At 43.7% G+C, this 22,773-nt stretch overlaps 1 protein-coding gene and 1 long non-coding RNA gene across 4 annotated transcripts in view; one reads left to right on the top strand and one right to left on the bottom strand.

Moving 5' to 3' along the window:
• The window catches only part of TDRD9 (tudor domain containing 9), a 90,639-nt gene extending 88,993 nt beyond the window's left edge, over nt 1-1,646 (top strand). For all 3 annotated transcript variants that reach the window (XM_083517004.1, XM_083517005.1, XM_083517006.1), the window contains one exon: nt 271-1,646. In XM_083517004.1, the coding sequence (XP_083373130.1) occupies nt 271-372 (102 nt within the window). In that variant the 3' untranslated portion in view covers nt 373-1,646. The remainder of the gene's footprint in view (nt 1-270) is intronic.
• Nucleotides 1,647-3,322: 1,676 nt separating this feature from the next.
• LOC310685875 lies at nt 3,323-5,080 on the bottom strand. The gene is made up of 2 exons (XR_014515580.1): nt 4,508-5,080; nt 3,323-4,238 (listed from the first exon to the last, which is right to left on the bottom strand). It is a non-coding gene; the product is annotated as an uncharacterized lncRNA (long non-coding RNA).
• Between the last annotated feature and the right edge of the window lie 17,693 nt (nt 5,081-22,773).

The raw sequence follows: 22,773 nt of genomic DNA, 5'->3' as shown, positions 1-22,773 counted from the left end.
TAATTTTAACATTCTATACCACATCTACCTACCTACCTACCCACCCATCCATCCATCCATCCTCTGTGAGTTATAAGCTCTGCCCAGGAGAAAATGTTACTGGAACAGACACCCCTCTCCCCCCCCCCTTCAACCTCACCAGAAAACCTTCCCTTCCATTCAAAGCATTAAACCTTCACTTTAAAAGAACAAACAATAAAATGTTCATTATTTGCATGTACTAAGTTACGTTGTTTGGACATTGTTCCCATGTTTTTCTTTCTCATTTAGCCACAGTCAAACATTGTCATTGACCAGTCTGAACCGCAAGATGCACGAGCGAGGACGGATTCCTTGTACCAGCTGCATAAGTTGATTTTGTTAAATGCCTAAGGCTTCAGCACTCATCGTCCTTCGCTGGAAGAAAGTCCCATTAGACCTGGTGCAATCTGCTTCCAAATAAGTGTGTTTAGGATCAGAATGTTGTTGTTGTTTTAAAAAAACCCTATTGTTCTGTTACAGAAAAATATAAAAGATGTGTTTAAAAATGTGACGTTACCAGTTTAACTGTTTGTCTTGTTTTCCTAACAAACAAGAAGCCCCCAGAAAATGACACAGGTATGTGCAGTACAGTATTTGAAATTGGTAGAACTTCAGTGCTGCTCACTTACTAACCACATGAGGCACTGCTTATCCCTAACATTAGACTACCTGGCTTCACCCCTCCAACCTATATGCATTCAGTAAAGTTCTGAATGCCAGGGTTTGTAGGGGGACGGTACATGCTTAGGCTTTTTCATACACCTGAGAGCCCTGATCACCCTTGGCTCCTGGCATTGGGGGAGGGGAGAGTTCGGTGTCAGGAACGGCTTCCCAGGCAGAGTGAAGCTGCTGTGCCATCTTCCTGGCAGGTGGAACAATGTTGCTTACTGTGAGAGGGGCAAGATGACAAGGGGTCTGGTGCAGTGCAGACGCACAGGCAGAGCTAATCTGCTTGCATGTTTGCACTGTGCCAACCTCCCTTGCCACTTTCCCTCCTAGTAAGCAGCAGTGACCCATCTGTCACCGGGGAACTAATGTAATGACTCTGCCCCGCAAAGCAAGCTGTTTCTGCCTGATGTACAGAAGTTGACGGGATGGAGCCAAGCAGCTGTAGGACGAGTGGGAGCACAGTGGGATGTTGCCATGGTGGGCAGTGTCAGGAAGAGGAGTCCTTCGCCACCTCCATTTAACCCTGCCTATGATGTTTCTCTTCTTGAGTTCAAAGCAGGGCTGGGGGGGGGGGAACCTATGGCCTTCCAGATGTTGTTGATCTACAGCTCCCATCATCCATGACAATTGGTCTTACCGGTTCTGGAGGGACAAAAGTCCCCTATCCGTGCTTTAAAGATGCATACAAGTTGCTATGGCTAAGATTCTTGGAACTGATAGTTTTGACAGCAGGGCTTAGCTGCGACAGATTCTTTAAAGTGCATATAATTAAGCCGCTTCAGTTTAGCTCGTAGTTAGCATTCACAGCAGCCAAATAGGAAGATAACGTTTTGGTTTTGCCTTTGGATTAAAGTGCATTTCAAGTTTTAAGTGTTCCATTTAACATTTGCTTTCTGTTATTAGCTATATCTGCAATTGCTAGTTTGCTTTGAAAAAATAAAGCCAATGAGTTTTAATACACTGTGATTTTTGTGTCTTTTAAAATACATATTGGGCAAAAGGAACAGCGTAGATTAAATCAAATCTGTTGTTCCTTTTTACATTCACGCAGCATGATGGAAATTGCCATTTGTTTCTTCCTAGCTTGAAGTGTGTGTGGGGGGTGGGGGGTGGACAGACATACCTTTATAGAAGTTAGCAGTGGAAATACAACTAAAACAAATAGCAACACTAAAGCAAGAAACATAAAGGGCAATTTTATAGAATTGGTTAGAACTGATTAACCAGATCATAATCTTAGTACAGACCACAGAATGTGGTTTGGCAACCAAAGGAAAAAATACTGCAATCAGTCTGCTCAGTTCTCTCCCACCAGTGCAAGAAAGACCACTTACCTTTTAAGGTGGAAATAAAAAAATTCCTTCCAGTAGCACCTTAAAGACCAACTAAGTTAGTTCTTGGTATGAGCTTTCGTGTGCATGCACACTTCTTCAGATACACTGAAACTGTGTGCATACACACGAAAGCTCATACCAAGAACTAACTTAGTTGGTCTTTAAGGTGCTACTGGAAGGAATTTTTTTATTTTGACTTTGGCAGACCAACACGGCTACCTATCTGTAACTTTTAAGGTGGGCGAAGGCTGCAGCGACGGAGGGTGACAGGATAGGCTGCCTAAATTTTAAATCTAAATCGGCCAATGAAGGTCTACGTGTGGGGCAGGGCTTTGGCAGACTGGAGGAACAACATCGGCTTGGCATCATTGGCATCCAAATGCCAGCCTGTAACTCTCACCCCCACTCCAAAATCTGGATTTACTTTTTCTGAGGCAAATCCAAGAAGTAACAAGAAAAAACCCCAACCCTGTTGCCAGCTACTTGTTTTTGCAATATTTCACTGACCCATTTGTCATTTAATCCCGATGTTCCAGAAATTGTACTCCAGAGCAAGATATCCTCCTTGCCTTGCACAAGAAAAGAGGTCTGCATTACGTTGATGTGGTGCCCTTGACTCAATGCATTGCATATAAAGTCTGGAAAAAGTCTTAAAGTAGAAGGACACCTCTAGATCCAATATACTGTTCGATCTATTAAAACATGTGAAATATTCTCAGAGCCGAGTGTGGATTTCATGCTCTTTATTCAGCTCATAGTGGTGAGGAGGAATGGAAGTCCCCTCACAGTATCTGCTTTATATACATTATTTACACAATGGGCTGCACGTGATTGGCTAATTCCGGAATTCTGTAGGCCAATCAGGTTGTGGATTCACTTCCATCTGGAGCCGGATTGGGTGGCTCCTGCAGACCAATCATACTGCTGCATTGTTCTAGGACCAATCAGACTGCTGCAGTTTGGATCCTATTCAACTCAGTACATAACAACATGAATATCCTGCCAGTTTTCTGTGTGGTGAAGACCAACTGCCTGATGTAATAGAACCTTGTTTCCGAAAGAAACGAGCGGTACACTGTTACTTCTGGGAAAGAATTGGGAACACCAGTTAATCCTGCAAGTCCCACGTGTGTGGGACTACCAAGGAAAAATGGCTTACTGCCTGAATTCAAAAAAGCGCAAGCAGGGCTTGACTCATTCTTTCACCAAAACAGCCCCCAGCAGAGTTTAAAACACAGGTCTGTGCAGCGTTTGCAAAGCCTCTACCCCTCTTAGAGTGAATAGACTACAAACCTTGGTATGTTTAAGTGCTTTACTTACAGTAATCACAGATTTCACTCACGCAATGTTCAATGCAACAGCAGAAATCATAAGGGCAAGGTCTTTTTGGTTGCAAAATGCAGGTGTTAGTCTCCAACATGCGGTCTGAGTCTGGAGCCCCAGCCTCTGACGTGCTCAGCTACATGGTTGGAACAAAAGGGGAGGGGGGGAGGAACAAGAAACAGACAATACTTCCTTGCAGAAGGTGAGGGGGCATGACCTAGCCATGCCTTGTCTAACAATTTACAAGTCCTGGGTTAAAGTGTTTATTTCTACTGAACTCACCAAGTCTCTCAGGGCTATCCACCACCCCTTCAAGAGGAGATCTTCTGCCAAAAGCTTCTTCCCAATTTGGACACAAGGAGGGCACAGATGGGGTTGAGAGGGAACATGCAAACCCCAAACTAGGGAGAAAGGCGAAGGAAGCCTGCCCAGGATCTGGATACTGCTCTTGTATATCCCTATTGGGAATGTCTTCCAGCAGCATTTTGCAGATATGGAAGTTTGTCTTTCTTTGATATTTTTTTTTTAATGGTCCTTTGGAACATTCTGCTCACCTCTCCTTTCTCTGCTGACAATATCTGGGTGCGTGGGTAATGAATTCTGCTGCCACCTCACATACTGTTAGAGCTTCCTTTCCCTGTCTTAGGCAGATGTTCCTTAACTGGAGGCTTCTGCCTTTTCTTGCAGGGGAAGTTATCTTGTCTTCTTTGTTCGCTCCCTGTTTTTCCTTCATGGTTTCTGTAGAGTTGTAACAGTTAGGTTCCAGTCCCTGATGCAGTTACAGTTGGATGGTATTTTAGTAGTTGAGGAATTATCTGCCTTGCCAGTCAGTCTGGAGAGAAGGATGACTCCTCTCCCTGGAAGGGAAGCAGAGGGTTCAGAAGACCTTGCCTGTATGGGGAGAAATGAAATATATGAAATATATGTGTTTGTGTGTGAACAACAAAAAGAAATGGCTGAGTGTCTGGATTCAAATGCGGGGGCTAACACAGAGCCCCAGTAGCCCCAGTTAAAATCACAAAATAAGCAGCCCATTAAAGTTTTAGGAATACAGGTTGTTAAACCTCTCATTCAACTACATACAGCAGCTGACCTCTTTCAATCCCTCTTGCAATGAGCAGACCACACACAGTTAAGTAAGTTTAAAATGTTTTACTTACAGATTCAAGGTCTCAGTCATGCATTGTTCCATGCTGCAGCAATGATAATATAGGCAACATACTGTTGAGTAGAAAATGCAGAATATAGTTCCAAACATGTGCTGTAAGCTCAGGAGCAAGCTTACACACATCCTCCTTCAATGATTACATGAAGCACAGGGGGCGGGGGGCGAATAGAAAGGCTTGGATGTAACTTGAGTCTCTCTACAACTCTGTGGTCCTTAACCTCTTCATGCAATAACTAGCAGTTGTGCATAGTTAGGTTTGACTGCAATCTCTTGCAGCCTGATCCTCCCAGCAGCATCACCAAACACAAATTCATGGGAAATACAATTTTCTGTTCTGCTGGGAATCTGCTGCCACCCAGTGGACAGTATGGATTTACTTTGTATTTGAAATTTATTTGCAGGTTTGCAGCTCCTTCCAAAACATGGAATATATATATTCAGTTCATCAACTGCCAACAGGCAGAATGCAAGAGTTAGGCCTCATCTGCACTTTGCTTTGAAAGCAATATCCTATCACTCTAAACAGTCATGGCTCCCACCTAAGAATCCTAGGAACTGAAGTTAGTTAAGGGTACTGAGAGTCACAGAGCTAACAGTGTCAAGAGCGGTTTGACCGTCAATCATTCTCACCAGGGCACTCTAGTAATTGTAGCACTTTGAGGGGAAGAGGTGGATAAAATGGGCACATAGAATGAGTTGCTGCACATGAGTTAAAAGAAAGTTGAAATAAAAACTATCAGTTTGATTGGATCATCAAGTTCCAGATTTGCCAGGCAAATATTTCATAAAAAGAATGCCAAATCATATTAAAGGTGTCTGGAGGTTCCAGTCCTTGTTGAAATCTAAAATCATGAACAATTTCCTCCATTATAGCTATATTCTAGAGTGAGGGTTACCAAGCATCCAGTGTAAGATTTTGGGTTATTTTCCATTGAGTTGCAATTACTATTCTTGCTGCCAAGACCATATATAAATAAGACCAGTTCTTTTGACAATATATTTACATCAGTATCCTCAAAAATTTCCAGTAACATTAATTCTGGACAACAAACAACCGTTTCTTTAGTAATACTTACCATTTCTGTCAAAGTTGAATCCAAAAAATCCTGCACCAACTAACATTTCCAACCATAAATGATAATATGTACCAAGTTTCTTGCAACTCCAACAATTAAGTGCTGTGGAAGAAAACATAATTTTGACATTTGCAAAGGAGTGCAATACCATCTGTGTAGTAATTGTACAGTATACTATTCATTGATGTTTATATTGTATGTTCTTGAATTGTGGTTTAGGATATTTTCTACTGCACAAGTCTCTTTGAGGCCTTAAAAAACAAATAAAAGGAACTAATTTGTCATAACTGGAAAACTACACTTGGAGATGGGATAACTGAATGGTAAATAGGGGGAAATGGATTAATGTAGTCAGAGCTAGAGAGGTGTGAAACAGCTTTATAACCACTTTGTTCCAAAATTGAGTGTTTTCGTATTGCATTAGTATAGCAAGGTACAAAAATCTGCCTATACCTATACACTGCTAGGTGCATTGTGTTTTGTATGTGGGTATGTGTGGGGCGCTGTGGGTTAAACCACAGAGCCTAGGACTTGCCGAGCAGAAGGTCGGCGGTTCGAATCCCCGCGACGGGGTGAGCTCCCGTTGCTCGGTCCCTGCTCCTGCCAACCTAGCAGTTCGAAAGCACATCAAAGTGCAAGTAGATAAATAGGTACTGCTCTGGCGGGAAGGTAAATGGTGTTTCCGTGTGCTGCTCTGGTTCGCCAGAAGCAGCTTAGTCATGCTGGCCACATGACCCGGAAGCTGTCTGCGGACAAACGCCGGCTCCCTCGGCCAATAAAGCGAGATGAGCGCCGTAACCCCAGAGTCGGTCACGACTGGACCTAATGGTCAGGGGTCCCTTTACCTTTATGTGTGTGTTTATGTGAATTCTTAGCTCTGGGAAATTGTTTAAATCTTTTTAAAAAACACAGTGACAAATAAACTACCCTTTCTGTTTAAAAATCACTGGGTACCTTTAAAGCTTTCTCTCATGAGATGAATGATGAAGGCTTGATTGATTGATTGATTGATTGATTGATTGATTGATTGCATAGGCTTTGCAGCCTGAGAGTTTGCGAGTGGCTGTATCTGTTCAGCCTTCTGCAGCGACACCAGCAAATCTAAGGATGTAGTGACTGCAGAAGGGATAAATGTCAGATGGGAGGTGCACGTGCTTTGGATAAAAATAGCAAGTGCACTGAGACTCCGGTTGAGGCTTTGGGAAGATCAGCAGCAGCACTGACCACAGTGGCAAACCTGGAATTGCCTGGAGAGCATAGCATTGGCACCCCATGGCTCCAGCGGCTGAGAAGCTCTTCCCCTGAGCCACGAGAGCTTGTGGGGCTCGCCAGAGGTCTGCCCTGCCAGGGAGGAGGCTAGGGCCTGGGTGCCGGTGCTCAACACTGGGGGCACCATTGGCATTGGGGGCGCCGAGTGTGATGGAGGTGGGTGGGGGAGGTGACAGCCCACAGTGGGGAGACAGAGGATGGGGAACTTTAATGTGCATGATGCTACTTGTCCCTGAGTAAGAGAGCACTTTTGATCTTGTGGGGGAGAGTTCATAGTTCATGCTTTGTATGTTCGATCCCTAACATCTCCAGGTAAGGCTGGGGAAACCTGTTCCTCTGAAACCCTGGAGAGCCCTGCTGCCACTTAGTGCGGATCTGCCTTCTCCAAACCTTTTCCAAACCCTGGAGAGCCAGTGTGGTGTAGTGGTTGAGAGCGGTAGACTCGTAATCTGGGGAACCGAGTTCGCTTCCCCACTCCTCCACATGCAGCTGCTGGGTGACCTTGGGCTAGTCACTCTTAGAATCATAGAATCATAGAATCATAGAGTTGGAAGAGACCACAAGGGCCATCGAGTCCAACCCCCTGCCAAGCAGGAAACACCATCAGAGCACTCCTGACATATGGTTGTCAAGCCTCTGCTTAAAGACCTCCAAAGTAGGAGACCCCACCACACTCCTTGGCAGCAAATTCCACTGTCGAACAGCTCTTACTGTCAGGAAGTTCTTCCTAATGTTTAGGTGGAATCTTCTTTCTTGTAGTTTGGATCCATTGCTCCGTGTCCGCTTCTCTGGAGCAGCAGAAAACAACCTTTCTCCCTCCTCTATGTGACATCCTTTTATATATTTGAACATGGCTATCATATCACCCCTTAACCTCCTCTTCTCCAGGCTAAACATGCCCAGCTCCCTTAGCCGTTCCTCATAAGGCATCGTTTCCAGGCCTTTTACCATTTTGGTTGCCCTCCTCTGGACACGTTCCAGTTTGTCAGTGTCCTTCTTGAATTGTGGTGCCCGGAACTGGACACAGTACTCCAGGTGTGGTCTGACCAGGGCAGAATACAGTGGCACTATTACTTCCCTTGATCTAGATGCTATACTCCTATTGATGCAGCAATAGGAGTATAGCATCTAGATCAAGGGAAGTAACTTCTCTGAAGTTTCTCAGCCCCACTCACCTCACAGAGTGTTTGTTGTGGGGGAGGAAGGGAAAGGAGAATGTTACCCGCTCTGAGACTCCTTCGGGTAGTGATAAAGCGGGATATTAAATCCAAACTCCTCCTCCTCCTCCTCTTCCTCCTCTTCCTTCGCCTCTCAGTGCTTCTGACTATAGCTCCCACCAGCCCCAACCTGAGAGGACAATGGTCAGAAGTGATGGAAGATGAAATATACTCGGAGTCGAGAATAGATTTCATGCTCTTTATACAGCTCATAGTGGTGAGGAGGAGTGGAAGTTCCCCCAGAATGTCTGCTTTATATACATTATTTACACAATGGGCTGCACGTGATTGGCTAATTCCGGGATTTTCCTGTAGGCCAATCAGGTTGTGGATTCACTTCCACCTGGAGCTGGATTGGGTGGCTCCTGTAGACCAATCATACTGCTGCATTGTTCTAGGACCAATCAGACTGCTGCATTATGAATCCTATTGTTCTAGGACCAATCAGACTGCTGCATTTTGGATCCTATTGTTCCAGGACCAATCAGACTGCTGCAGTTTGGCTCCTATTCAACTCAGTACATAACAGAAGATGTGGTTGGAAACATCTCTATGGCACCAGGTTGTCTCAGTGCCACTTCATTTGCATGCAGCCTGTGGAAGTGGTTGGGGCTGCACTAGTTGGGGACTTAGATTCAGCATTCCTATTTCAGTAGTTCACTGCTTCCAGAAAGGAATGAGCTTCAGGAAAGCAATGAGCCTTACTTTGTGGTTGGCATCTGTCTCGCGAGACAGTGGAGTGCGCCTCTGGTATGAAGTCAAATGGAATACGGCATATGTATGGCACCAACTTGGCTGCAGGAACTGCTGGAAGGAGGCTCCAAGGCGCCAGCCTATTGTCTTAGGGACTCCAATCGGGATTTTTGTAGGGTTTACTCCTTAGCCACCCGGAAGATATCCAGCAAGGCAGCAGAGGTATAGGATCAGAGCTTTCCATCTCCTAGGCTGATAAGCCATCTGTCCCTCACTTCCCTCCACAGAATGTGCAGAATCTGCATTCCATTACTGGTCTCATCCACTCAATCTGCCAGAACCTGTCTTCACATCCAGGTTTATAATTTGGTCATCACTGTAATAAATTTGCTGCTCCTTAGCGAGCTGTGAGTTCCATTGATGACATTTCTCCTCTAAGGCTGTCACTGAGCATCTGAGGGAGGGGAACAGGAGGGGAGCAGATACGTAGAACTGGTGTGGGAGGCGATCAGGAGAAACATAATTTTAATGAGAAGTCTTATCTAATCTCTACATTCCTGGTGTCAGATGAAGGCTTTTCTTCAGCCTCCCATGGAGGGGATCGTACTGGAAACTTAAGGGTGAGGCAATGCAGCAAACAACCTCCCCAATTTCCTGGAAACAACCACCCTGATTTGCTGGAAGAGTTTCAGCAAGTGATGGAGCAGAATGTGTTTGCGAGGGTCTGTGGCTTCAACCTATGGAACCAGACGGGTGATGAATAGGACAAGTGCATGGTGCAGAATTTCTTAAAATTATAATAAAGTAGACTGTGCTGGGTTCTGTGATGATAATTTTAAGTGGGAAATTATGAAAAATTGGTGGATTTTTGTTTTAAGTAGCAACTAATAAGCAAAAACAAACAAACAAAACAAACAAAAAACAAACAAACAAACCAGCACAAAAATGGGGATATAAAGGATTAAGTTTTAAGAACACTAGCACTCAAAACTGTCACAGACCCTCCATGTCTCCCTATTTTCCAGGGACAGTTCCGGATTTACAGAAGCCGTCCCGGTGTCTGATTTGATCCCGGATAAATGTTGGAGGGTATGGTACCCTGAGAGACCTGGAGGGGACAGATTGGGCTCCTGGCCTGAGGTTTCCAACCCCTTCTCTAAATAGATATTATACCTCCAACTCCCTGTACATCATCACTTTGCAGCCGGTTAGATTAGCTGCATCAACATTTCGGCATTTGGTTATATCTAGTTAAAGCTATGGTTTTCCCAGTAGTGATGTATGTAAGTGAGAGCTGGACCATAAAGAAGGTTGATCGCCGAAGAATTGATGCTTTTGAATTATGGTGCTAGAGGAGACTCTTGAGAGTCCCATGGACTGCAAGAAGATCAAACCTATCCATTCTGAAGGAAATCAGCCCGGAGTGCTCACTGACTGGAAGGACAGATCCTGAAGCTGAGGCTCCAATACTTTGGCCACCTCATGAGAAGAGAAGACTCCCTGGAAAAGACCCTGATGTTGGGAAAGATGGAGGGCACAAGGAGAAGGAGACGACAGAGGACGAGATGGTTGGACAGTGTTCTCGAAGCTACCAACATGAGTCTGACCAAACTGCGGGAGGCAGTGGAAGAGAGGAGTGCCTGGCGTGCTCTGCTCCATGGGGTCACGAAGAGTCGGACACGACTAAACGACTAAACAACAGCAGGATCTTGCTCACGTTGGAGTGATTTCAGCTGGCGATATGACACTTGAGGTGTCTTTGGCAAAGCTTTCATACGTGCTGGGCAAAAGGCAACTTTCTTGGAAAGAGAAGAAGCAGGTAAAGAATGTGTTACATGGAAAGTTGTCATTTTTGAACTTGTATTACTTTTCATTTACATATGAAGCTGCTGTAAAGCAAGTCGTGGAATGGCTCGTGGATCTGTTGATGGATCTCTGGGCAATCTGCATTAGGTGGGCAAGAACGACTCCCTGTTGTTGTCTCACAAGAGCAATGGCTAAACTGCTTTCTCCCTTTAAATTAGGTTTCTGAAAAAACATGGGTGTCCGCATGGTGGGGCGGAAGCGGGCGGGACTCATCCCCCAAATCCTAAGTGCATTTATTTAATTTATTTATGCAGATTCAGGTAATTAACAAGAGGTTTAAAGTGATCCCTGAGACCACTCCTGTTGACAATGACTGTCAGATTTGGACTCTCTCCACTTGTTGCGGGGAGAGCGTTCCTGGGCCAGCAGGCAGCTCAGACATGCATCAATGCTCACTGGAACCCACAGCTTGCTAAGGAGCAGCACATAAACAGCCCTAAACGGCCTCGGTCCAGTATATCTGGAGGAGTGTCTCCACCCCCGTTGTTCTACCCGGACGTTGAGGTCCAGCGCCGAGGGCCTTCTGGCAGTTCCCTCGCTGCGAGAAGCCAAGTTACAGGGAACCAGGCAGAGGGCCTTCTCGGTAGTGGCGCCCTCCCTGTGGAATGCCCTCCCATCAGATGTCAAAGAGAAGAACAACTACCAGGCTTTTAGAAAACATCTGAAGGCAGCCCTGTTTAGGGAAGCTTTTAATGTTCGATGTATTACAGTATTTTAATATTTTTTTGGAAGCTGCCCAGAGTGGCTGGGGAAGCCCAGCCAGATGGACGGGGTTTAAATAATAAATTATTATTATTATTACATATAGTATAACAATAGCAGTTCCAAAGCAGCTCAAAAAACCAGCTACAATGTGTTGATTAAAACCTGAAAATATAAAATAGTTTTTTAAATTTTGATTTTTATGCTGCCCTGAGATCTTCGGATGAAGGGTGGTATACAGATTTAAGAAATAATAATAAATAATTCAGACTCATGCCAAGTAGACTGAAAAACTTGGTTATTGTATTGGGTAGTTCAAATGGTAATGACATTAACTTGAAAACCCTGTATTTCTTTTTCCTATTTTGCTCACACTCTCGCTCATTTCGGAATCTCACTAATATTATTTATTGTTCATTCTATTTGTGTGTTGCTTTTTGCGAAAAGAATGTCTCAGTGTCTCCCAACAATAGCATAATTCATGACAAATGTGTCAGTTAAAACAGCAATACCTTAACATATCTGTGTTGCCATATTTATATAAATATCTGCTGTACTCACAGATAAGATGTATTAATCTATGGCTTTTAAAACTCTGTGTGGAGGGATTATTGTTTTCATTTCTTACTATGTTATGTTTGTGTTTTTATATTGTAAATTGCTCTGTGATCTTTGAATGAAGGGTGCTACAGAAATTTAATAAATAAATATAAATACCATACAGTTATTGCTTAATGTTATGGAATGTATACATAATCTTTCTTTTAATTTTTTTCTTGTCGTTCTTTAGGAGCTAGGAGCTTGAATTCCACCTATGGCTTGTGCTGCTGCTAATACTGGTAACCTGAATACATTGAAAGCAATAGAAGAAGTGGGAAATAAAAATAGCAGAAGCCTGCTCAGAAGCATGATAAATACTCAATGTGTAATTGTGACTTCCTCTACGGGCGTTTCCAAACCATTGCTATATTGAGGTGTGATTCAATCACAGTCCAGCAAATTCAGATTGCATAACTGCTGTTGACCGGAATATCTTGCACAACATACTCAACTTTCCCCGAATACCAAACTTTTCTTGTTAATGGGAGTGGTAGGCAAATGCTGTGGGGAGTGTGGGACAACACTCACTTTGATGCAACATCATTTAGCTTCCCTGAAAAGTACAGTGGTACCTCAGGTTGCATACGCTTCAGGTTACAGGCTCCACTAACCCAGAAATAGTGCTTCACGTTAAGAACTTTGCTTCAGGATGAGAACAGAAATTGGGCTCTGGTGGTATGGCAGCAGCAGGAGGCCCCATTAGCTAGTGGTGCTTCAGGTTAAGAACAGTTTCAGGTTAGGTACGGACCTCCGGAACAAATTAAGTACTTAACCTGAAGTACCACTGTAAGTGGAATAAATGCTAATTAAATATCCAAAATCTTCTAACCACTCTGCAAAAAACCAGGATGAATGCTTATTAAATAGCCAACATTGTCTAATCTCCCTGCAAACTAAACAGCTTGGATGCTTGTGAAATAGGCAATGTTGTCTAATCTTCCTTCAAACTAATCATAACAAGCATATTAAATAGTCTATGCCAATTATTCATCCTGCAAATGAATCAGGATGAATGTTCAATAAGCAGGTAATCTGGAAGTGCATTTAATGTACGTCAGCAGGCTGAGCCACTATTTCGCACCTGACTCTGGCTGGTGGTTTTTTGGGTTCCTGGAAAAACCCAAAAAATACCACCTACAAGGCTGAAATCTACCCACCTGCCCTGGCCTCTAAGGCTCCAGGTTGTTTTATTCCTGAAGATGCCAGATACTGAACCTGTAACCTTTTGAGCTACAATCTCTTTTACAACATTTCAGTTTTGGCTTTGCTGGCCTGATGAGGTGAATTCAGCTTATTGAAAAGTTCATTATAGCATTGCATTTGCTCTCGCAGATGGGAGATATGTTTCTTTTTTGCAGGGTGGAAACTTAAGCTGTGAAGATTATGATGGCCGCACTCAACTTCATGTTGCAAAAAGCAAAGGGCACGCAAAACTGGCTGAGTACTTGCTGAAAAGCGGAGCAAGTGTTTATGCTCTCCCTCCCTCCCTCTCTCCCTCTGTGTGGCACATCAGATGGGGCTGATCATTGAAGGAGCCGCCAATTTATCATCTCACTTGATCACCTCTGAGTTCCCCCTTCTGGGTAGCTGCCAAGCCAGTCGCAGAGAGAAAGCAAGTGAGTGCTTACACTGGCTTTGTCTTGGCACGTCATCCCTGGTAGTTCCACTAAGGACTGTTGAAGGAACTTATTAACTATGAATTTGTCAATAATTACACTGGTGTTTCTTTCTTTTTTCTATAAAGGGACATGGAAATAATTTGCCTACTTCAGGGAACTGGAGCTCACCTTTCCAGTGAAGAGCTGGAGAATGCCTCTAAGCAGACCACCCTGCCCCCAGCTCTAAAATTAAACCTAAGATCATTAGAAGAGACCTGCTAGATCATCTGAAAGGTCTTCTCTACTTCAGCATCCTGATTCCCATAGTGACCAGTCAGATGCCTCTGGAAAGTCCACTGGCTATGGTGCTATGAGTCTGATGAATCCCCTAGATAGACTCCTGGGAACATACGTAAGAAGTGGATTATAATGTCCTCCCTGCCTATAAGCTGGATGTACCAGTGTAGTGTAAACTGGAATTTTAGGGTGTTTCCAGACAACAAATCTAAAGAAAGTAGTATAAGAACTGTTCACCCAGGCAGGATTTAGTTTAAGAATTGTGTTCTTAGATATGCAGCATTTTGCAATTATACAATGGTATCCATTCTATCCATCTGGTGGGTTGCTAGATCCCACATAGTTCTGAATAACCTGAGAGAGGTCTGGCTTAGTGTATATACCGTTCTGTGCCTTTACTTGCACTCAATTTTGGGGAAGTAAGTTTTTTTTTTGTTGTTTAGTCATTTAGTTGTGTCCAACTCTTAGTGACGCCAGGCACTCCTGTCTTCCACTGTCTCCCACAGTTTGGTCAAACTCATGTTAGTAGCTTCGAGAACACTGTCCAACCATCTCGTCCTTGTCGTCCCCTTCTCCTTGTGCCCTCCATCTTTCCCAACATCAGGGTCTTTTCCAGGGGGTCTTCTCTTCTCATGAGGTGGCCAAAGTATTGGAGCCTCAGCTTCAGGATCTGTCCTTCTAGTGAGCATTCAGAGTTGATTTCCTTCAGAATAGATAGGTTTGATCTTCTTGCAGTCCATGGGACTCTCAAGAGTCTCCTCCAGCACCATAATTCAAAAGCATCAATTTTTTGGCGATCAGCCTTCTTTATGGTCCAGCTCTCACTTCCATACATCACTACTGGGAAAACCATAGCTTTAACTATATGGACCTTTGTTGGCAAGGTGATGTCTCTGCTTTTTAAGATGCTGTTTAGGTTTGTCATCGCTTTTCTCTCAAAGAAGCAAAGTAAGTTTTGCAGCACCATATTTTAGCAAAATGGCTGGTGAGAGCCGCTTCCTCTACATTGCACCCAAACATTCTAGAGAGGTTTTGCAAGGTTGGCTAGCACAAAAAACTGTTGATAAGCTAGTTAAGAGAAACACATGGGCAGGAATCAACCAAAGAATCCCATCAGCAGAAGCCCTGAGCAATGTGATTTTCTGTTCTCTGATTCCTGTCACCCTTGGAATTGGCTCTTTGGGGGTCAGGAGAACCCCCAGAACAGTGGGAGGAGTAGAGAAGGGGGATCATTCGATCCGGCAAGCCAAAATGCCTTCACTGATGTAACACTTGCCTTAGCACAACACTGATTTCCTCTCCATATGACAATTGTTCTTTTTTTATTTTTTAAATCCCCACTCTCAGCCTTGCTGCGACTGGAGATGTGGATGGATTGATGGTTTGGCATTTATCGGGCATAGACATGGAACGCACTGATTATAGTGGCAAGATACCTTTCCAAGTGGTAAGTGCAGGTATCAGTATACAGCAGGGTGAGGAACATTTTTCATTCTGAGGGCCCCATTCTCTTTTGGTCAACTTTCCAAGGGCCACATGACAGTGGTTAGTGGGGTGAGGGGCAATGGGGATGTGGCTTGGTGAGAGGGGAGACTTAGAGATATTTCCAAGGGCCAAATTGAAAGCCCTGGAGGGCCACTTTTGGCCTCTGGCCCTGAAGTTCCATGCTCTTGTTATACAGGACTAATCTGAGCATATTTGCTATGGCAGGGAGGTCAAAGCTGATGCAAAGCATGATAAGGATATAATAGTAATTTATTATTTATACCCCGCCCATCTGACTGGGTTTCCCCAGCCACTCAGGGCGGCTTCTAACGAAGATTAAAAGTACATTAAAACATCAGTCATCAAAAACTTCCCTAAAAAGGGCTGACTTCAGATGTCAGAAGCCAAGGTACAGGGAAAAGTGTAGCAGATTCCCAGCAATAGCTAAAATAGTTTTTTCGTAATGTTAGTCTGCTTTAGTGCTGGGAAGTGAAGCAGAAGCCAACTCCTTTTTGGAATAAAGTCAGCTTGTTTCAGTGCTGCACTGTTTGTGACATGAAACTGAATGCAGTTAAGCAGCTGTGCATGAGCCATCTTTGGACTGTCTGTATTTTGCTGGAGGGATTCAACCACATACTGTGGTACCTCAGGTTAAGAACTAAATTCATTCTGGAGGTCTGTTCTTAACCTGAAACTGTTCTTAACCTGAGGTACCACTTTAGCTAATGGGGCCTCCTGCTGCCGCTGCACTACCGCCGTGTGATTTCTGTTCTCATCCTGAAGCAAAGTTCTTAACCTGAGGTACTATTTCTGGGTTAGCAGAAGCTGAAGCGTCTGTAAGCTGAAGCGTCTGTAACCCGAGGTACCACTGTACTGGAAATTTAATTGATTGATTAATTAATTAATTTCTATACCACCCTATACCCGAAGGTCTCAGGGAGGTTCACATAAAATATCAAATACTTAAAATCAAAACAAAACCAACAATCCAATTAAAAAAAACCCCAAAAGAGCCAGCATTTAAAAACAGGGTATAGGATGTAGATCAAGTCAGGCAAAGGCCTGGCTGAAAAGGAATGTTTTTGCCTGGCACCTAAAGGTGTATATTGAAGGCGCCAGGTGAACTTCCCTGGGGAGAGAATTCCACAGACAGGGAGCCACTGCAGAGAAGGCCCAGGTTATAGAAACAGAGAATTGTAGAATTGGAAGTGACCACGAGGCTCATCTAGTCCAGGCTTCCTCAACCTTGGCCCTCCAGATGTTTTTGGCCTACAACTCCCACGATCCTTAGCTGGCAGGACCAGTGGTCTGGGATGCTGGGAACTGTATCATCTGGAGGGCCGAGGTTGAGGAAGCCTGATCTAGTCCAAGCCCCTGCAATGCAGTAATTTTTTTTTTTTTGCCCATTGCAAAATTAAAGTGAATTGAAGTGCTCTGGTACATCAAATCCACTTCAAACAACAACATGAACTTTATGATGTTAGAATATTGATGGAGTAATTCACTAAAATTGTGGGATAAACTATTGTTTAACTGGAAGGCGTATAACCTCAGTGCAAGTGACTCAGGATGAATGCTCATTTTGAAAATTAAGATGCTCACTGTGGCAAACAAACCAGAACGAATGCTCAATACAGTGGTACCTCGGGTTACAGATGCTTCAGGCTGAAGACTCCGCTAACCCAGAAATAGTACCTCGGGTTAAGAACTTTGCTTCAGGATGAGAACAGAAATCGCACAGCAGCAGTGTGAGGCCCCATTAGCTAAAATGGTCCCTCAGGTTAAGAACAGTTTCAGGTTAAGAACGGACTTCCAGAACAAATTTAGTTCTTAACCCGAGGTACCACTATACAGAGTGAATATTGTATGACCTCTGCATAAGCTTTGTGCAAGCAAATCAGGATGAATGCCCCATAAGTATGTTGTCTGGAAGAGCCTTGACAGCCAGTCGTGTGCTTAGGACTGTAAAATTGGTAAGAGCTGCCAGGCACAAGGGAGGCCAAAGTAAGTGATGGGTACAGCTTGATGGGTTGCAAATTATGCAGGCCTTGCCCATTTTTTGACACCTCTGGAAATTCCTTGAAACATTAAAAAAAGAAGAAGCTCTGGTGTATTTGCAGGCTGATGCTATGAATAAGAAGCCAAGTCCTGGACTTTTTGAATCAGCTGAAATAAATATTAGGTAGGAATTGTTCCATTCCCCCCCCCCCCCCCGCTTTTCCCTTCCTGCAATATGCTTGGTTTTCTGCATGATTTATTGTTGCAGTTATAGTATGTCCACAGTCCATAATCAAGTCTTAACTCCAGTCCTAATTGAGACCTAAACAAACTAGGCGGTATATAAAGGCAGAAAAATATTCAGAGCATATACAGTCATGCAAGATCCTTTAATGAATAGTACCCTGGTTAAAAGATATTTATTTGGTCCCTGAAACTACAATTCAAGGTCATAGACAAATTGCAAAGATGAGGCAATGGTGCTTCTATACAGTGGTACCTCAGGTTACAGACGCTTCAGGTTACAGACTCCGCTAACCCAGAAATAGTACCTCGGGTTAAGAACTTTGCTTCAGGATGAGAACAAATCACACAGACGCAGTGGGTGGCCCCATTAGCTAAAGTGGTACCGCAGGTTAAGAAGAGTTTCAGGTTAAGAACGGACCTCCAGAACGAATTAAATTCTTAACCAGAGGTACCACTGCATAGGTATTTCTTGTTTCTTACTTTTCTATGCATGGAATAAGGGGAGAGGTCTGCTTGCGGGTCAGGAAGTTAAGTAGCAGGAAGCAGAAAGTAGGAATAAATATACCATATTTTTTCGTGTATAACATGCCCCTGTGTATAAGACAACCCCTATTTTTGGGGACTCCAAATTAAGGAAATGGGGGTGGGGATAGCTGGAAATCACTACACGTCTGATTGATGCTGCCAATCGCATGCATCAGCGAACCAATCGTATGCCCGCTCGCCGCCAGCAGCTGCCAATCGCCTGCCCAATTGCCGCAGCGGCACCCAATCAACAGCAGGCCTTGACACAGCCACCAATCACCCGCCCAACTGCGGCAGCAACAGCCAAATGACAGCAGCCCTTGATGCAGCCACCAATTACCCCAAACCCCCCCGCGGAAAATCTCCTGCTCGCGGCTGCAACCAATAGCCCGTCCACCCTCTGCACTATCCATATACAGTGGTGCCTCGCAAGACGAAAATAATCCGTTCCGCGAGTCTCTTCTTCTAGCGGCTTTTTCGTCTTGCAAAGCAACCCTATTAGCGGATTAGCGCTATTAGCGGTTTAGTGGCTATTAAAGGCTTAGCGGCTTAGCAGCTAAAAGGCTATTAGCGACTTAGCGGCTTAGAAAAAGGGAGGGGGAACGAAAAAAATCGCAAGCCTTGCAAGACGTTTTCATCTTGCGAAGCAAGCCCATAGGGAAATTCGTCTTGCAAAGCGCATCGAAAAACAGAAAACCCTTTCGCCTAGCGGGTTTTTCATCTTGCGGGGCACCACTGTATAAGATGACCCTCAATTTGTAACATTATTTTATAAGAAAAAACATTGTCTTATACATGGGAAAATACGGTAAGTATTCTGTAGTAGCCAGTAAAATAGGTTGTGATGTGTGCATAGGTGCGTGCTACCTATAAGTTTCTCTGGTTTGCAAATGGGCACAAGAAGGCTGTCAAGGCCTGCACTAGTTTGTAGAACTAAAATTAACCATCCTTTTTATGATTTTTCCTTACAGTTCTGTGAGAATGAGCATTCTGAACAAAATCTATACCGGTGGAAATATGTTTGAATTCATGACTTTTCTGCTGACTGGATTTTGAAGGTTGAAAAAATAAATGATTGCACTTGACATTTCTGTGAAAATGTAGCAATGAAAACGTCTGGAACATACACATATGTCTTGCAATACTTTCATGTTGACTTCTGTTTTTTTCTCTCCCTGCCATAGAAACATAGATAAATATTTTTGCCATTGTTTAAGTTATTAGGCATAGGTTAAAATAAAGACATAATTCTAGGCAAATACGTACATTCATCTTTGTCACTGAAATTCTACCCAGCACTGACAATTTTAGCACCTCCCATCTTGACATATATTTTTAAATTTCAGCTCATGTCTTAACATAATTATTTTGGAGCAACATACAATTCACATTTGCCACAATAATATCCAAATATTTTACTTTTTCCAAATTGAAACCCTGTTTCAAAACCTTCTCATCTTCTGTTGTCATATTCTCTGTTAACATTTTTGCTTTTTGGTTACTAACCTTAGACCCTGCTAACATACCAACATCATTTAGTTGCTCCATTAGAATCCCCACTCCCTGCAGTGGGTTTTCTAGAATTAACATCTGGTCATCAGTAAATGCCCTTAACTTAAACATTTCTTTTAAAATCTTTATTCCCACAATTCTCTCATATTGTCTAATGTATCTAAGTAAAACTTCCAAGACTAGAATGAAAAGTAGCGGGGACAATTAGGTATATGTGTAATTGGCTTCTTTCCAGACATCTGCTATTTTACCATTGTAGAATATTATTCATTGTCTGTTGCAAGGGTTGTAAAAGTTCTTCAAAAAGTCTTCAAAAGACTTATAGTAAGAAGCCAATAGTCCATCTGGGCCTGGTACTTTTCCTTTCTTTTATTTTTTTATAGCACCACATAATTCTTGAGTAGTTATAGGGCCAATCATTATTTGTCTTTGAAAGTCTGAAATCTTTGGTAGATGTTGTCTATTTTTCTATATTTTTTTGAATATATTACTTGATCTTTATACAACTTAGAATAATATTGGTGAAATACTTTTTCACATTTGTCTTACCTGTTATTACAGCATTTTCTTCTTGCAACTTCAATACCAACTTCCTTTCTTTCTCCTTCTGCAGTTTATATGCTAACCATTTCCCAGGTTTGTGAGCAATTTTTTAAAATTTAAATTCGTTTAGCATAATCCAGTTTTGTTCCTATCTCCTGCACTGTTAACATAGACAATTGTCTCTGCAACATCTTAATTTGCCAAACGGTTAGAGATTGTTCCAATTATTTTTCTTTTTGCTTAATCTCAGACAAGATTTTTTTCCAGTAGCACCTTAGAGACCAACTAAGTTTGTTATTGGTATGAGAAGTATCTGAAGTATCTGAAGAAGTGTGCTTGCACATGAAAGCTCATACTGGAAGGAATTTTTTTATTTTGTTTCGACTATGGCAGACCAGCACAGCTACCTACCTGTAACTAGAACAAGATTTTTTGTAATTTCGCCTGTCTCTTTCTTTTAAGTAAGGAATTCTGTGATATGAAAGAACCTCTGTGGAAAGCTTTGTTGCATCTCAAACCATATGTATCTCTGTGCCTTTAAATTGTTATCAAATAATTATTTCGTAATTTTTGCAATATTCTTTTGCAATCTTTGTTTGCAATCTTGTGCAAACCTTTTCTTGTTGCCATAACACTTTCTTAAGTCTCCAAGTGAAAAAGTCATTCTTCCTTTCGTAAGTCATAATAACTGGATTTTGGCTCCTGAACGCAGCAAACCCGGAAGTGACTGTTCCGGTTTGTGATCTATTTTTGGAAGCCGAACATCCGACGGGGCTTCCGATTGGCTACAGGAGCTTCCTGCAGCCAATCAGAAGCCATGCTTTGGTTTCCGAATGTTTTGGAAGTTGAATGGACTTCCTGAACAGATTCCGTTTGACTTCCAAGGTACAACTGTATTAGCTTTTTGGTGTTAGCTTCTGCGCTGTACCTATCCAAAGGTGGATCTAGGGGAGTGCAACTGGTTCACTTGCAACCGGTTCAATGACAGCCAACAGAAGGCAAGAGGTGGTGGTGGGGTGCTGGATTTTGCCGTCGCACAGGGTGCCACTGAAATTTGAGACACCAAGGTCTGCTGTCGCCGACCCACCTCTGCTAATTCTCCTTGTTACAACTTTCAAGTCAGCACAACAATCCTCCTTTCCAAATCTATTGAGATCTCTCCCATCTTGTTCCACTCTCAGGGTCCTTCCCTTCTATGGCACTGTGGTTGTGCAACCAGCCTTCTCTTTTGTCCCCCTACCTCATCCATAGTGGAATCCAGGATTGTGATGTGCCTCTACAAATCAATGGGGGCTGCATGATGACGGATAAATAGCTGTATCTGTGTGTGGGCATGCGTACGTACGTGTGAGTTAACGTTTGACACAGTTGAAATGATTGAGCCAAATTATCATTCCATAATAGGCTGTCAAAACTGAAAGGTCACTGTTCCTTTAGATTTCTGTAAAGCAGACGGCCCTGTTCTGTTGAATAGCATCCCTGCTGCGATAGTACAGGTGCCCCACTATCTCTAGAAACAACTGAAGACATTTTTCTTCCCATAGTCAGTCCTAACTGGAAACTGTGTCCACTCATTTCTCTCTCAGGACGTTGTTGTTGTTTAGTCGTGTCCGACTCTTCGTGACCCCATGGACCAGAGCCCGCCAGGCACTCCTGTCTTCCACTGCCTCCCGCAGTTTCGTCAAACTCATCCTGGTAGCTTTGAGAACACTGTCCAACCATCTCATCCTCTGTCGTCCCCTTCTCCTTGTGCCCTCCATCTTTCCCAACATCAGGGTCTTTTCCAGGGAGTCTTCTCTTCTCAGGAGGTGGCCAAAGTTCAGCTTCAGGATCTGTCCTTGCAGAGAGCACTCAGGGCTGCTTTCCTTAAGAATGGATAGGTTTGATCTTCTTGAAGTCCATGGGACTCTCAAGAGTCTCCTCCAGCACCATAATTCAAAAGCATCAATTCTTCGGCGATCAGCCTTCTTTCTGGTCCAGCTCTCACTTCCATACATCACTACTGGGAAAACCATAGCTTTTACTATATGGACCTTTGTTGGCAAGGTGATGTCTCTGCTTTTTAAGATGCTGTCTCAGGACAGGCTGAGCTTAAAGAAAGAGATTTTTTTGGTGTTCTATACCAAAGAGGGCTTATTAGGAAGCGGAGGAAAACTGCGTCTACTTTTTTTGCTCCCCCACGAAGTGTGTATGTACACACACACTCACACACACACACACTCTTCATATAAACCACTTCTCGCTTGCAGCCTTTTGTTTTTCCCTCGCTGCTGAGGGGACAGTCTAGTGTGGTGGAGGTAAAACACTTGGGCAGCCATTCGGGCCAGCGGCTTTCAGGGGTTAAGAGCGAAGCCCCTTTAGGTTCCCTTAGGAAACCCCTCGCATGCCCAACCGCCTGCCCTCAGCGCGCCCCAACGGCCTAATGCGGCCTCTTTTTTTGGCGCGGGCGCGGGATGGGGTGGGGGCTGTGTGTCTCTCTCTCTCTCGTCTCACACTTTCCCCCCCTCCCACTCCCCCCCGCAGGCGGAGGCAGGTCCAGGCTCCGGCCAATGAGCGCGGGCGAGCCCGGGAAGGGGGCGGCGCTTCTGAGCCGGTATATGGATGCGCACGTTGCCCGTCTCTGACACCGGC

Source organism: Podarcis liolepis, assembly GCF_965112155.1.
Source record: "Podarcis liolepis genome assembly, chromosome: 1".
Taxonomy (NCBI): domain Eukaryota; kingdom Metazoa; phylum Chordata; class Lepidosauria; order Squamata; family Lacertidae; genus Podarcis; species Podarcis liolepis.
The sequence above is the reverse complement of the archived record's forward strand: the minus strand, read 5'-3'. Positions and strand labels throughout refer to the sequence as shown.